This window comes from Anolis sagrei, chromosome 5 (assembly GCF_037176765.1).
Source record: "Anolis sagrei isolate rAnoSag1 chromosome 5, rAnoSag1.mat, whole genome shotgun sequence".
Lineage (NCBI taxonomy): Eukaryota > Metazoa > Chordata > Lepidosauria > Squamata > Dactyloidae > Anolis > Anolis sagrei.
Window position 1 is genome coordinate 179,617,889 of NC_090025.1, and position 14,953 is coordinate 179,632,841.

The window sequence follows — 14,953 nt, forward strand, 5'->3', positions numbered from 1 at the left end:
TCAATGTTTAACATTTGCACAAATGATCAGCCACTGCCAGAAGGGACAGAGAGCTTCATCTATGCTGATGATCGTACCAATAGCGCTCAAGCAGGGAGCTTTGAGATGGTTGAACAGAAGCTCTCAAAAGCTTTAAGTGTTCTTACTGCCTATTACAGGGGAAATCAGCTGATTCCTAATCCATCTCAAATGCAGATGTGTGCTTTTCATCTTAAGAACAGACAAGCATCTCGAACTCTGAGGATTACCTGGGAAGGAATACCACTGGAGAATTGCAGCACACCAAAATACCTGGAAGTCGCTTTGGACCATGCTCTGACTTATAAGAAGCACTGCTGAATATGAAGCAAAAAGTGGGTGCTAGAAATAATATTGTACAGAAGTTGACTGGCACAATCTGGGAATCACAACCAGACACAGTGAAGACACCTTGTGCTTTGCTACTCTGCTGCTGAATATGCATGCCCAATGTGGTAAACCTCTCACCGTGTTAAAACAGTGGATGTGGCTCTTAATGAGACATGCCAGTGTGGAGAAGTAAGTGATCTTACTAAAAGATCATTTACAATGAACATAATAACAAAACAGATGTGTATATGTATTTATAATCTATATGAATGGATAATATCACAGCAGGTTGTGTTTTTTTTAGTGTTCATTCCCTTTAACTGCATTAGCTCAGTCCTATTTCATCTGTATTTCTTATCTACACATTTCTCAGCTCCATGTAAAGTGCTGAGTCTTAACTTTAAACCTTGCTCCAATACCAGAAGAGTTTAATGATTAGTTCTTTCTATACAGGTCCGACCCCTCAAAATATACTAAGTGGAAAGACGATTATACTACAGTATAAAAACTGATAATGTATTTCTCTATACAGTGAATTCTTGGTATCCCTTGGTGTTCCATTCCAGAACCCTTCCTCCCCAATACCAAAATCTGTAGATGCACAGGTTCCATTATATGTTGTGGTGTAGTAAAATGATGTTCTTACATAAGTTGTAAAATCTAGGTTTGCATTTTGAATTTTAAAAAATATGCTCACGCCATTGATAGTTGGCTGCAGAATCCATATATGGCAGAGTGTATAACTAACAAAGTATTGAAATTCAGAAACTATTTATTTTGCTTACACTCATGTTCAGATCAGCATTACTGGTTCTACTCCACGTTCTGTCACAATGTTAAGTTTTGGTAGTTAATATGAGAGATGGCTTTTTTAACCATATGGTCTTGTAAATTGTGAGGGGCTTGCCTTTCTTCATTATTTAACTTTTGCTGGTTAGTATGGCTTTGGGAAGAAGCAGCTTGTCCTTGCTTCTGTTTTCTCTGCTATCGATTTTGTAGTAGCACTTCAAAAAGATTGGGTTTCTGTTATTTGTTTTGGAAAGTAATCTGGGGTGTAAATCTTTTCAGGAAACAAACCTGGTAACAGTATTATGAGGTTCATTGCAGTACTATCACCATAGATCACAGATAAGGAGGGCACTAAGCCAAAGAGAGCAGATATTATCACCATAGTTCACAGTCTGAGAAAGTGAATTGCCTAAGGACCAGGGAATTCATAGATGAAATTAATATTGGACTGGAAATATCCTATTTCACATTTCAAGGCTTTTACCAATATATTACATAACTTCTATTAATGAAATTATGTAAACTATGTCAGATAACTCTACAGCATAATTTTAAGGATTTTCTTAGTAAAAAAAATGTAAACTAATTTGTACAGATATCATTATGTGGGTAATGACTACGGTGCATATATGTTTAACTAAAGATACATATATAGTGTGTAAAATATTCAGCTAAACTATATAAAATTTCCCAGATGCTCATAATAATTTTATAATAGCTGTTTAAGCATGCTTTTTAATATTCTGACATATGTAGAACTTTTGTGTATGTGTAAAAAAGTGAGATCAGAGACTTGCAAAATAGTCTCACACATTTTCTGGAACAGGAGAGTTATTTCCTGCCATCCACAATGAGGCAAAATCACTTGGTAGGCTCTGGCAATATGTTGACTGTAATGTTGTTGCATTGTCAATTGGACCAAGTATTGTGATTCTCTAGGGATCTCTTCACACGGGTCATTTTTGCCCCATTTTGCTACTTTTATGCACAGCAAAGAAGGGACCTGCCATGTGCCATCACACAGCATGCCTTGCCCACATTCCTCCCAAGTGGAGGTCTCTTTCACTATGGAGAGGAATGTGTAGTTTGGGTAGCTCCAACAGAGGTACCCGCACTTTCCTCCCCTTTTTGCCATGTGATGGCAGAAAGAGTGGCGGGGCAACATGCATTGCCATGTTTTGCCACCCTTACTGCCATCTGATGGTGGGAGAGAAAAGGTGCCAAGGCATCTTCTCCCGCCCCCACTGTGTGATGAGGGGAAAAGGGAGGGTGCACGGGGTACCATGAGCCACTCTGCGTGTCTTCCCTTTAGCCAGCGATTGCCGACAGAACAGCATGGCCCAAAAGGGCCATGTGAAGAGGTCCAAGATGTCATTCAATTGCAGTGCACATCAGCCCTAACCAACATAGCAAATAGTTTGGTTTACAGTCTAACAACATCTGGAGTGTTACATTATTTGAAATCTAACAAATTAAGAATGTTCCAGAGTGGGAGGTATTCGGCTTGGGGTTATGAAAAGGAACACAGAATCATATGGCTATTAGGTGAAAAATATGATCAGCATAATATTAGAGTCTTCTCTCACCCCACTTTGCCAGGATATTAAATGCTGTTTTGTGGAAGTTTTCTCATTACATAGAATTAACAACATTGTTTCATGTTTTCTCTCCTCTGCAGGAACGAGTGGAATATCTCTTTCTCATAATTTTTACAGTGGAAGCATTTTTAAAAGTAATAGCATATGGACTTCTCTTTCACCCTAACGCTTACCTCCGCAATGGCTGGAATTTATTAGATTTTATAATTGTGGTAGTAGGGTGAGTATCTATGTCTCTGTTACATTAATTTATCTCTCTTTAGCAAATAAATTTTTATCAATGTGATTTCCTAAATCTCTTTTTCCTGGCAGGACTCCTGTTTCTTTTACATTCAGAAATGTAGTAGCTGAAGCATTCCAAACACACGGCAATTACACACAGGCTTTTAGTAAAGTGTGTAATCATACTCCCATATCTACCTTCAACATTAAAAATAGATATGTGCCGTCACACCCAGACGCTATAACATTAAAACTAAGATGTGCTTCTCTCTTTATCTGGGCGAACTGCTGGGGGTCTTTCTTTGAAGCAATAACTCAATACTTTCAGCAACTGATGCCAGTCAAGATATGAACATCAACAAAATGTTTATTTTCAAAGTTCTTGGCAGACTTGGCACAGCTTGATAAAGTTACAACACAAACAGTCAATTTGGGAAACCATAGAGATGTTCTTTCTTTCCCTTTTTCTTCAATTACTGAGGTAACTTTTCTCCAAATGGTAGAAAAAATCCTGGGATCTTTCACCCTAACACTGAGCTGCTATGGTTAGAAAGAACAGGTCTTCCCCTATCTAAGCACAGGGTTAGCTCTGGAGATGAAGTAAAGCTCAATAGTATTCAATAACTATTTCTCTCTATTTATCAATAACTCAGTTTCTTTCTCTGTCTAAATAACCCATTTACTCAATTGCTTTTCTTAATAACTCAATTTCTATCTATGACTCAATTGTACTCACAATGGCTTTTCAGAGCTATCTGTCTGATCAACAGCACATTTGAGGCTTTTTTCTATACTGAAGGAGGCAGGGGAGATTCCAAAATGGAGATCTCAACCCCAGGAAAAAGGGCGGACTCCTAACCCAAAGAGATACTTTCTAAACTAATAACTGCAGAGGGCCTGCAGCCTGGCTTTCCAGACTCTGATACTGCTTAACTTCCAGGGTGCTGCTGGGTCTATAGCAACCCCAGGGAAATGCAAAGGAATGCTATCCCATGCACCTAAAAGGCAATGTAAACCATGCTCCTGGAAGACGGAACAAGATATGTATGGGTTTTTTTAATTATATTTCCTTAGTATTTTTTTTCCATTGCTTTCTTCTGGAACTGCAAATATGCTTCCTAATGTCATATGAATGTTTCAGGTTTTTCTCAAGACACCTCCCCACACCAAAAAGTCATCTCTCCAACAAAACATGTCAAATATGAATACCCCAATGGCTATTAGCAGAAAACAATACTGGGAAATGATGGGCTAAGTTTACTTCTGCTAATAACCATTGAAGGAGTATTCATATTTGACATGTTTTGTTGGAGAGATGATCAGGGGAGGTGTGATACCTTTTCCTATTCCTAAGAGGAGTTGTTGGGAGAAGTCCAGAAAGGTTCAGCCAGGTTGTGTTCCCCATTAAATGGGGAACATGACCTGGCTGAATCCTTCTGGACTTCTATGCCCATACAGACAACCAGATCCATGTAAAATGTACATTTCACCTTTACATGAGGGCCCTGCTCCCACATCTGACAAGTTGAGTGTGTTTCAGAACATTTATGGAAATTTATTTTTATAGCTTCTGTCCAAATCCAGTGAGATTTTCTAGAGCCATTCAAAAGCAATGTTAGAAAAATCTCCAAGGAAATTTCTAAACTGTTAGACCTATTCTCCTGAATACATATAATGTACCTATGCAGCTGAACTAAGATTTAGCAAATACTTCAAATACCGTATTTGTACATGATCCAAAGTAGATGACAAATTGGCAGACTACTTGAATAGAATAAATATGCAAATATAATCACATGCAAACTTTTTTCTAATAATTCATGAATATGTTACATATCATACATATCCATATGGTTTCAAGTTATGGGCAGTCCCCAAATTTTGAACAAGAAGACTATTTACCTGATGTATAAGCCTTTTTCAATAAAGACCCATTGTTCACATTATTATTTAGTTCTTCCTCCATTTGCATGCCTCACAACTTCCATATTCTCTATATCCTCTCATCCACACCCTGTTTTCCCTTGCTTAGATTGCTGAAATCTCTCTGCACTTTTATTTAATCTTACATCAGCCCCTAATGTCTGTCCACTACTGTGCTACCCAAATCATTCACCTCTCACATGATACCTCTGTGGATTTCTGTCTGTTCCCGGATCTTGCACAAATTTCTTGGCTTTAAATTGAAAGGCTTCTCTTTCTACTTTTGCATTCTGTTACATATCTATCCAGAATACTTGTGTTATGCCTGTTAGTATTTTTCAAATCCCTGTCATCATAGATGATCCCTCATGGCTGAGTATGATTTCCTTCCAAGTGTAGGTTCTCAGCAATGTGTCCGTAAGTGACAGTAGAGACCTATTCATGATCTACATATTCCTTTGCAATGAGGGCATTGATTTCCAGATGAAAGGTGATCCCAGGAAGGATTGGCTTGGCTTGTCTTCCTCTGGACACATGTCTCCCACCCTCAATTATTGCCTCTTTGAATTCCACAGCAGTGGTGGTAACAGCTGACCTTCAGTTAGAACATTTGAGGGCCAGGGCTTTCCTGTTCTCAGTGTCTATGCCACAGTTTTAAAGGTTAGCTTTTAAGCTATAGAATCAAGCTATAGAAGTGTATTTGCCTTCTCTGTCCCTGCCTCCACTTTTCTCACCATCCTACTTTTATCTAGATTTTGTGCTCCCCATAGGATGAATTTGTTCTTCTATGCTATAACTATATTAAAACTGGTAGCATATGATGGTTATGTATTTCCTTTAGTTCAAAAGATGAAACTTTTCAGCCTTAACTAGCTTGACTTAAGTATAGGCAGTCCTTACATTACGAACAAAATAGGTTCTGTAGGTTTGTTCTTGTTGAATTGATATGTAAGTCAGAACAGGTACATTTTTAATTGTAATCCTGGCTAACTATATATTTAGCTTTGGACAACATAGGAAAGGGTTAACACCTATGCGGTATTTGTTTTGCTGTCTGTGCCCTGTTCAGAATATTTCACTTCACTTTCATTCCCTGTGATAATTACTTTTATTGATTATTCTCTTTGTAAAATCACATGGATATTAGTCTTTGTGCTGATACTTATGAAATTGTAGTGCCTGTTAAGAAACACTAAAACCGGTGAAGTAATTATGTCATTGCCATTATATGATTTATTGTCTCATTTGTGTCTCTGCATTCATAAATACATCTACAGTATTATTAGTTAAGTACTCATCTATTTTGTTAGATATAAATAATTTGCCACAGTGGTGCAGCGGGTTAAACTGCTGAGCTGTTGAAGTTGCTGACCGGAAGGTCGATGGTTCACATCTGCGGAATGGGGTGAGCTTCTGTTGATAGCCACAGCTTCTGTCAACTCACAGTTTAAAAACATGAAAATGTGAGTAGATAAATAGAAACTGCTCTGGGGGGAAGGTAACAGTGTTCCATGCAGTCATGTTGGTCACATGACCTAGGAGGTGTCTATGGACAACAGCAACTCTTCGGCTTAGAATTGGAGAAGGGCACCGGACTCAACTAGGGGAAATGGAAACCTTAAAAATGACTTGAACTATGAAAAATATTAATTATTTAGGAAAATTAAGATCATGTGGCAGGAGGTAAAGTTGGCTGTATCTGTCAATCTGAATGTTATAGATGCATACCAACATCCTTCCCATTTTCTTGTAAAATAGTCTTTCATTTTGTTCCATGATGTGTACTAACAGTTCATTTTCTTTGTCTATCCCCACCACCCAGGCTTTTTAGTGCAATTTTAGAACAAGCAACCAAAGCAGATGGGGTAAATTCAATAGGAGGCAAAGGCGCCGGATTTGATGTTAAAGCACTTCGGGCTTTCCGAGTATTGCGCCCCTTACGGCTGGTATCTGGAGTTCCTAGTAAGTAACCAAGTTTGTATTTCTCTCTTGTTATTTCTCTTGTTCCTAATTGCAGAATATATTGTGAGAGAAAGATGCAGAAAGAAATGTGCAGTCCTATGTTCAAGCCCTGAGATGATAATGTATTTCATGATAATGTTTTTTCCAGCACTATTTCTCCTTCTCTTCCTAACATGGCCACTTTTTTCAGCTACTGGTTGTTGATGTCAGTTGAAGCATTTTTATTATGTTTTTATTTTTCTGGTTTTATTCATTTTAATTATGTTATATGTTTTTAATTGTGTTTACTTTGTAATTTTGTCTATGTTGGGCTTGATCACATATATAAGCTACCCCGAGTCCCTTCGGGAAGATGGTGGCAGAATATAAGAATAAAGTTATTATTATTGTTCAGGTGTTCAGTAGGAATAAGAAAAATGTTGCTATAGTTATTGTTTCTATCAAACTTCGAAAAAGAGTCCAAATCAGGTTGTTATAGAGAGACAGCAAAAAACAGATTTTTATGGGTTGAGTTATTATGCTGGTTGCATTTGATGGAACAATTTCTAAATAATATGAGATAACAGATCAGTTTGAAACAATATGAAATGAATACATAATCACTATAATGAATTTAATATGAATTAAATCAATGTAGCCATCAAGCTGCTGGCTCTGAAGTTGCTGTCTGTTAATAGTCTAACATATGGCTGGCTTGTTGAAGAAGATCCTCACTGAATATGTATTCTACTGAAAGGCATTTCTTTTCCTCTGCTGTTTCCTCAAAAGGTTGGACCTTAGATCGACCAGAAAACATTTTTTAAGTGAAATAGCATGATAGAGCATTTTTGCTAGTTTTTTTCTCACTGTCTTCCTGAATCAAAGGATTTTGAAGCACTGCATAAGTTCACAAAACATATAAAGTGAAATAATACTGGAATGGGTATATACACCATGGGAAATCATGTCTCCATCCATAGAGATGGTGGCTGTGACAGCTTGCAGTAATAATTTGAACTCCTCTTTCTCTGTCTTGATTTTTGTAAGAGTGTCATGCTCTTTAAAATGTTTTCTAATGAACTATTCAAGCTGAGATTTAAATAAAGGTTCGGATATTCTTCAACAATGAGAGAGCATGGATCAAAAACCCTCCTCATTGATAACTGAAAAGGACAATCTGGTACACCCATTGCGGTTTCATCTATTAGAATGGCTCAAGTCATGGCACCATCATGACTTATGAAATAAAATGCTACCATAATGTGAACATACTCATTTTTGAACAAAAACTATTTTGTCCTAGATATTGAAAAAGCAGAAATGATATCATAAACACAGGCAAACATGCCTCCTACAAAAAAGATGTTAAGAGTAAGAGAAACAAGCATTGAGACAAACACAGCAGTCTATGTGCTGATACCTGGCCTGTTTACCATCGTCTCCTGTATCAGCTGGAGTTTTGGCCATCATTTGTTTCTGCAGAAGTTCAACTCTGAAATTAAGGGCAATACTATCATGTGGCATGGTGACCTATTTATCTAAGATAGCCACTGGGTGCATGGGCTGCTGAACCTACACACTGCCGCAACTCCCATTCTGCAAAGTTCTGCACAGGTTGCCTGCTGCACCAGAAGAGAAGATAGGCAGAAGTATTACCTCTGCATGTTCCCCACCATGCTAGGAAGAGGAGGAGAAAGAGTGACAGAAATAGTTACAATATTCCTTCCAAACTGCCAAAGGAAAAGGCAGTGTGCAATGGCCTATTATTTTTTAATGCTTTGATTGTAGGTATCCTAGAATCAAAGATGCCATGGGAAGGGGGAGTAGGAATACTTTATAGGTGACTTTTCCAATCACATCTACTACATAGCCTTTGCTCCCAGGATCCTTGGCATTCATAAAACATCTGACAGCAAGATGCTACCTTCTTATTTTATGGTGGTGGGTAGGAGATACCAGAGACAGTTCTGCTGTTGCCATGTTCCTTGTCCTTCCATCCTCTTGCATGTATGTCAGGAGGATGCAAGGTTTCCGCTTGCATCCCGGCCCCTCCTCTAGTGCAAAGGATGGACTGGTTGGCTGGGTGGCTGTGTGTAATGGGCATTAGCAGTTCGGGAGCAGGCCATGCATATTATAGGGAGTGGTGATTTGCTTTCCAGCTCAAGCATGAAGAAAGATTGGTCATACAGAGAACCTTATGCTTAAATGGCTCTTTGTCTTGGCTGTGTAGGAAGACTGCACCTTGAGGAAATACAGTTCTTTCATGTAGGAAGAACTCTGTTTCTAGGGATATTATTTAGCAGCATGGGGGAAATGTGTAAGCATAATTTCTGGCAGAATGTAATTTATGGGAGCCACTCCAACCTACAGTGGTTAGAAGGTTGCTTTCTCCTACATTTGCTAAAGCATATATGGGATCTTGGTATGTCTGTAAGCAGGAAACCTGTGATACTAATAGAAGGTGTGATGCTTTCACAGATGTCACCATTTCAGGTTTTTCACAGCAAATCTTAAATTTTTGCTTCACCCACAACACCCACACAACACTTGATTACTTATACAAAAAATCAAAATAAATAGAAACAACTTACATAAGGACATGATAGCAGAACCAAACCCTATTGTAGGAATGAGTCGGCATTGAGGTTTCGTGTCACTGTATTGTCGAAGGCTTTCATGGTTGGAATCACTGGCTTGCTGTAGGTTTTTTGGGGCTATATGGCCATGTTTTCTAGAGGAATTCTCTCCTAGAGAGAATGTCTCTAGAACATGGCCATATAGCCCGAAAAAACCTAAACAACCCAGTTTCATGTCACTGTTCGTTTTTAGGATTTTAAAAAACTTTTTAGTGTTTTTGTGTAAACATTTTATAACTGCATGTGTATGAATGATTCATAACATTGCCTTGTTGGGAAAAGTGTGTCTGTATGTCTATCTCTCTATATTAGAGGTAGACAACTGTGTGGAAGCTAGGGCCAATTTCTTCCTCCCATAATCCTGGTTGGCAGCCCTCACATACCCCATGGTAAATCTCACCTTTCACGTATATTCCTTCTTATCCTATCACCTTCTGTTGCCATTTTGACAAGGACTACAAAGGAAAATTGAGGTATTTCGGGGCAGTGGGAGATTTTTTAGGCGAGTGCTTTGCACACAGTCAGATTTTCTAACAAGAAAAGTTTTGAAAAATTTTTTTTGAAAGGTTGTGGGCTGTGAGAGTCTAATGGGGGCATTCAGACCCACAAAAGTGGGTTCCGAAAGCCACGTGAAACCAGGGAGGCATTTTCCTCACTCTTGATATCTCTCTATAGATGTATAATATATGTTTATTTCTTCAGTAAATTTAATTGGTTCTGATTCCCAAGTCTGCCCTACATACTCATGTATAAGTCTAGACATTTTAGTCAAAAATAAAAAAAATCTGGGGCAACTTATTCATGGGTCAATGTAAATATGTACTGTAAGAGTGACAAAAAGCAAGAATTTATCCATCCTGGGATAACCTAAAAGAAGCACTGATTCTTGTACTCTCTTCCACTATGCCACTTCTGTCCTTTATGAACTCCTGACCATGAAAATAGTGTCAGTGACCAGGGGCAGCTGGCCTTGAGGTAGTAATGATACTTTCACCTTTCCATTGAATAACCCTCAACTTATCCATGAGTTATATAAAAATCCTTTTTGCCCCTCAAATTTGCCCTTAATTTATACATGAGGTCAATTTGTACACGTGTGTGTGTGTGTGTGTAATGTAAATGGGCTGCAACCCAATGTTTGTGTTACAGTCTTCTGAGCTCTCGTATTTTGTTAGCGTAGCTGGGTTCTTTATTGTCATGATAGCAAGCTTACCCATGAAAAAGTTACCTAGGAAAACCATAAAATATCATTCCTTGTGGAAAGTTCAGTGCATGAAGCTGATGGAGTTTTGCTGTTAATAGTTTTTCTTTTCTGATTAACAATCTGGGAAGCCATGGCCCATTATCAACAGAGTCATAGTGCCAAAAGTACAAACACATCCAGATGTAGCATTTCATCAAAATGGTTATTAAGCTTTTCAGTAAACTGTATTTTATGTTGGCAATAATGTATTCCATTCTGTCTTCCCTAAGCTATTTTTTGGTTGTTTTCTATGTATCCTCCCTTCATTAAAATTAAAATATGGTCTGTGCCTTTTATTTTTAATTTGCAGACTGCTTCGCCATCAGCACATATAACATCTCACTCCTTTTGACTATAGGACTTTTATGAAATAATTAAATAACCTTTGAAACATTTATTTTACACAGAATTATATCTATCTCATAAGGAGATGAGGTTAATGTGATGGTTAAAAAAATATAGAACAGGTGCAAAACCTACAAAGGTATTCTAAAGAAAGCAAATATGGTTGTAGTACCATACAATTTAGGCAGGCATTTATTAGGCAACGATCCCTATATTGGCACTAGAAAATATTTTAGATAACAGGCCTGCATGCTTGTTCACCAGCAGGAAATTTCTAAATCATTCTCCATGATAAGAATGGCAAATGGATGATCATTCCAAAAAGGTTTTCAGCTTGCTCACATGTGTTAGGTACTGACATATGACATGAGTTGCCGATCTACCATGAAGGTAAGAGAACTAATGCTTCTAGAAAATAAAGTGAAGATATTATTGTATATGGATGTTATATATGAATGAGTACAGGAAAATAAAATGTTAGGATAATCACTCAAAAATCACTTGGAAGACTGATCCTGTTTAATAGTTCTGTTTCCATGCTATTTCCTATACTATTATATGTTTCTATCCACCTAATTGAGCCACCCTATCCTTTAACCAGTTTGCATAGTGACCTCCCCCTCACCTCCAAAATTAGTCTGCTGTTGCTTTTGATGTTTGTTTATTATTGTCTATGCTGTTTCATGCTGTTTTAATTTGTTATTGTTCTGTTTTTAATTGTATATTGGCTTGGCCCCATGTAAGCCGTCCCAAGTCCCTTCGGGGAGATGGAGGCGGGGTAGAAAAATAAAGTTCTTCTTCTGATTTGGGTGAAGTAAAACAGTTATTTATTAAAGTTGACTGTCTGGAGTCTAAGTATCCTTAGAACAAAAATATCCAGAATGAGGCCCAGAATGAGGTATTCATTTGGTTTAAATATCACCACTTAGGTTTTGATTTTGTTGCGTGTACATTGTGATTAAAAATAAACTTTTTTAATAGGCAGGGATGTTCATGAGTACAGTCGTATTTTGTTGCCAACTAACAAGCACTCTATTGTCTATAACAAACAGCTGCATTCTCTTTGATTTAGTTCAGAGCAAAGAAACAGAATACAGAAATGTGATAAGATACTGAGAAGCAATTTTAGCAAAAGAGAGTGAAGTTTTACTCCTTACTGTTCCAGGTGTCTTATCAGCCGAAGAGAGACTGCTGGTTAGAAAGAGCAAACTGCTTGTCTGGTAACAGCCTTAATCAGAGGCTGTTGGGATTTTTGAACTTTTAATTTCAGCATTATTTTGAGACCCTTTTGGTTTTCTTTTTAACATTTTCCTGGGACCCCTTTAATATTACACCTAAATATTAGAAAGAATTTTCCGAAAGCAAACTGTTTCACAATGGAATATACAGCCTTAGTGTCTTTAAAGATTTTTAAATAGAGACTGGTGGCCATCTGTTAGGAGTGCTTTGATTGTATATTCCTACATGGCAGGGGACTGGACTAGATGGCTCTTGAGGTCTTTTACAACTTTATGATTTTGTGAGTTAGACAAACTGGTACCAAACGTGATGGCAAGTCAGCATTTCTAAACTGACTTTAGTATTTCTAGGCCTCTGGTGCCCAAAATCCAAAATATAGCTTAGCTGATCTTCTGTTACTCCATATGGACGAACCAGAAGGACAGAGCAGATGGCAGAGTTCAAAAGGACATCCTAAACCTTGTAGCGTTATCATTTTTCAATTAATATTTCCTAGGTTTTTGATTTTTTGTGCAAGGATTAAAGTGGGAAAGGCAGTTTCTATTTGCCTTGATGTCTTCATGCAGAAAGCTATATTTTTAAACACATACATATGTATGCGTATATTGTCTCTTTCAACTCTATGATTCTATGTGGATTTATTTAAAGTATATTTAAATATTGGACAAAATTCTCTTATTTGTCAGCTTATATGTCTATTTAAAAGTACTGATTAAAAATAATAAGAAAACAGTTTTACTTACTTACTTAGGCGATCCCTCGTTGGACGAGTAAGATGGTCTTCCATTATGGATTTCCTTGTGGGTCCGTAGGTGGCTGTGGAGCCCTATTCTTGCTCTGCATCTTCTTCCGCAGTGAGGGCATTGGTTTCCAGGTGGAAGGCGTTCCCGGTCGGGGTTGGCTTGACGCGCCTTCCTCCTGGCACGTTTCTCTCTTTCACCCTCCACTCGTGCCTCCTCGAATTCTGCAGCACTGCTGGTCACAGCTGTCCTCCAGCTGGAGCGCTCAAGGGCCAGGGCTTCCCAGTTCTCGGTGTCTATGCCAGAGTTTTTAAGGTTGGCTTTCAGCCCATCTTTAAATCTCTTTTCCTGTCCACCAACGTTCCGTTTTCCGTTCTTAAGTTCGGAGTAGAGCAACTGCTTTGGGAGACGGTGGTCAGGCATCCGGACAATGTGGCCGGCCCAGCGGAGTTGATGTTGGAGGACCATCGCTTCAATGCTGGTGGTCTTTGCTTCTTCCAGCACACTGACGTTTGTCCGCTTGTCTTCCCAGGAGATTTGCAGGATTTTCCGGAGGCAGCGCTGATGGAATCGTTCCAGGAGTTGCATATGACGTCTGTAGACTGTCCACGTCTCACAGGCATATAGCAGGGTTGGGAGGACAATGGCTTTATAGACAAGCACCTTGGTCTCCCTACGGATGTCCCGGTCCTCAAACACTCTTTGCTTCATTCTGGAAAATGCTGCACTTGCAGAGCTCAGGCGGTGTTGTATTTCGGCGTCGATGTTGACTTTGGTGGAGAGGTGGCTGCCAAGGTAGCGGAAATGGTCCACATTTTCTAATGTGACACCATTAAGCTGTATTACTGGCATTGGAGAGGGATTGGCTGGCGACTGCTGGAACAGCACCTTGGTTTTCTCAATGTTCAGTGACAGGCCGAGCTTCTCGTATGCTTCTGCGAAGGTGTTTAGAGTGGCTTGTAGATCTTCTTCTGAATGCGCACAGACGACATTGTCATCAGCATACTGGAGTTCTATAACAGATGTTGTTGTAACCTTGGTTTTGGCTTTCAGTCTGCTGAGGTTGAATAGCTTGCCATCTGTCCGATAGATTATTTCCACTCCGGTGGGAAGCTTCCCATCAACAAGGTGAAGTATCATAGCGATGAAGACGGAGAATAGAGTTGGGGCGATAACACATCCCTGTTTGACACCGGATTCCACTTTAAATGGGTCACTTTGGGAGCCACTGCTGTCCAAGACTGTTGCCGTCATGTCATCATGGAGGAGCCGCAGGATGTTCACAAATTTGTTAGGGCACCCGATTTTGTGGAGGATGGTCCAGAGAGCGCTGCGATTCACTGTGTCAAATGCCTTTGCAAGGTCGATGAATGCCATGTACAGGGGTTGGTTTTGTTCCCTGCATTTTTCTTGGAGTTGTCGTGCAGTGAAGATCATGTCCACGGTTCCTCTGGAGGGGCGGAAGCCGTTCTGGGATTCTGGGAGGGTGTCTTCTGAGAGGGGCAGAAGGCGGTTTGCAAGGATTCTTGCGAGGATTTTCCCAGCGGAGGTTAGAAGGGAGATACCTCGATAGTTTCCGCAGTCTGTTCTTTCCCCTTTTTTGAAGAGGGTGATGATGGTGGCGTCCTTGAAATCTGCTGGGATTTTCTCGGTCACCCACACTTTTTCTATGAGCTGGTGGAGTTGGTGTGTTAGCTCAGGTCCTCCCTCTTTAAAGATTTCAGCAGGGATCCCATCTGGTCCACTGGCTTTGTTATTCTTCTGTTGGCTGATGGCATTGCTGACTTCTTCCAAACTAGGCAGTGCTGCAAGCTCATCCCTGGTTTGTTGTTGTGGGATTTGTGAGAGGACCTCGTCGGCCACATTGGAGCTGCGGTTCAGGAGGCTTTGGTAGTGTTCTTTCCAACGTAGTGCAATTGAGTTTTGGTC

At 39.3% G+C, this 14,953-nt stretch overlaps 1 protein-coding gene across 15 annotated transcripts in view; it reads left to right on the top strand.

The window, feature by feature from the left end:
* CACNA1C (calcium voltage-gated channel subunit alpha1 C) overlaps positions 1 to 14,953 on the top strand; it is a 527,762-nt gene that overhangs the window by 337,850 nt on the left and 174,959 nt on the right. For 13 of the 15 annotated variants that reach the window (XM_067469279.1, XM_067469283.1, XM_067469281.1 and 10 more), the window contains exon 1: positions 6,762 to 6,842. Coding sequence is in view for 1 of the 15 variants with exons in the window: in XM_060776701.2 (XP_060632684.2) it covers positions 2,816 to 2,955; positions 6,703 to 6,842 (280 nt within the window). In the remaining 14 variants the exon portion in view is untranslated. Of the gene's footprint in view, positions 1 to 2,815; positions 2,956 to 6,702; positions 6,843 to 14,953 lie in introns of those variants that run through there. The other 2 variants (XM_060776701.2, XM_067469287.1) reach the window with 1 other exon arrangement.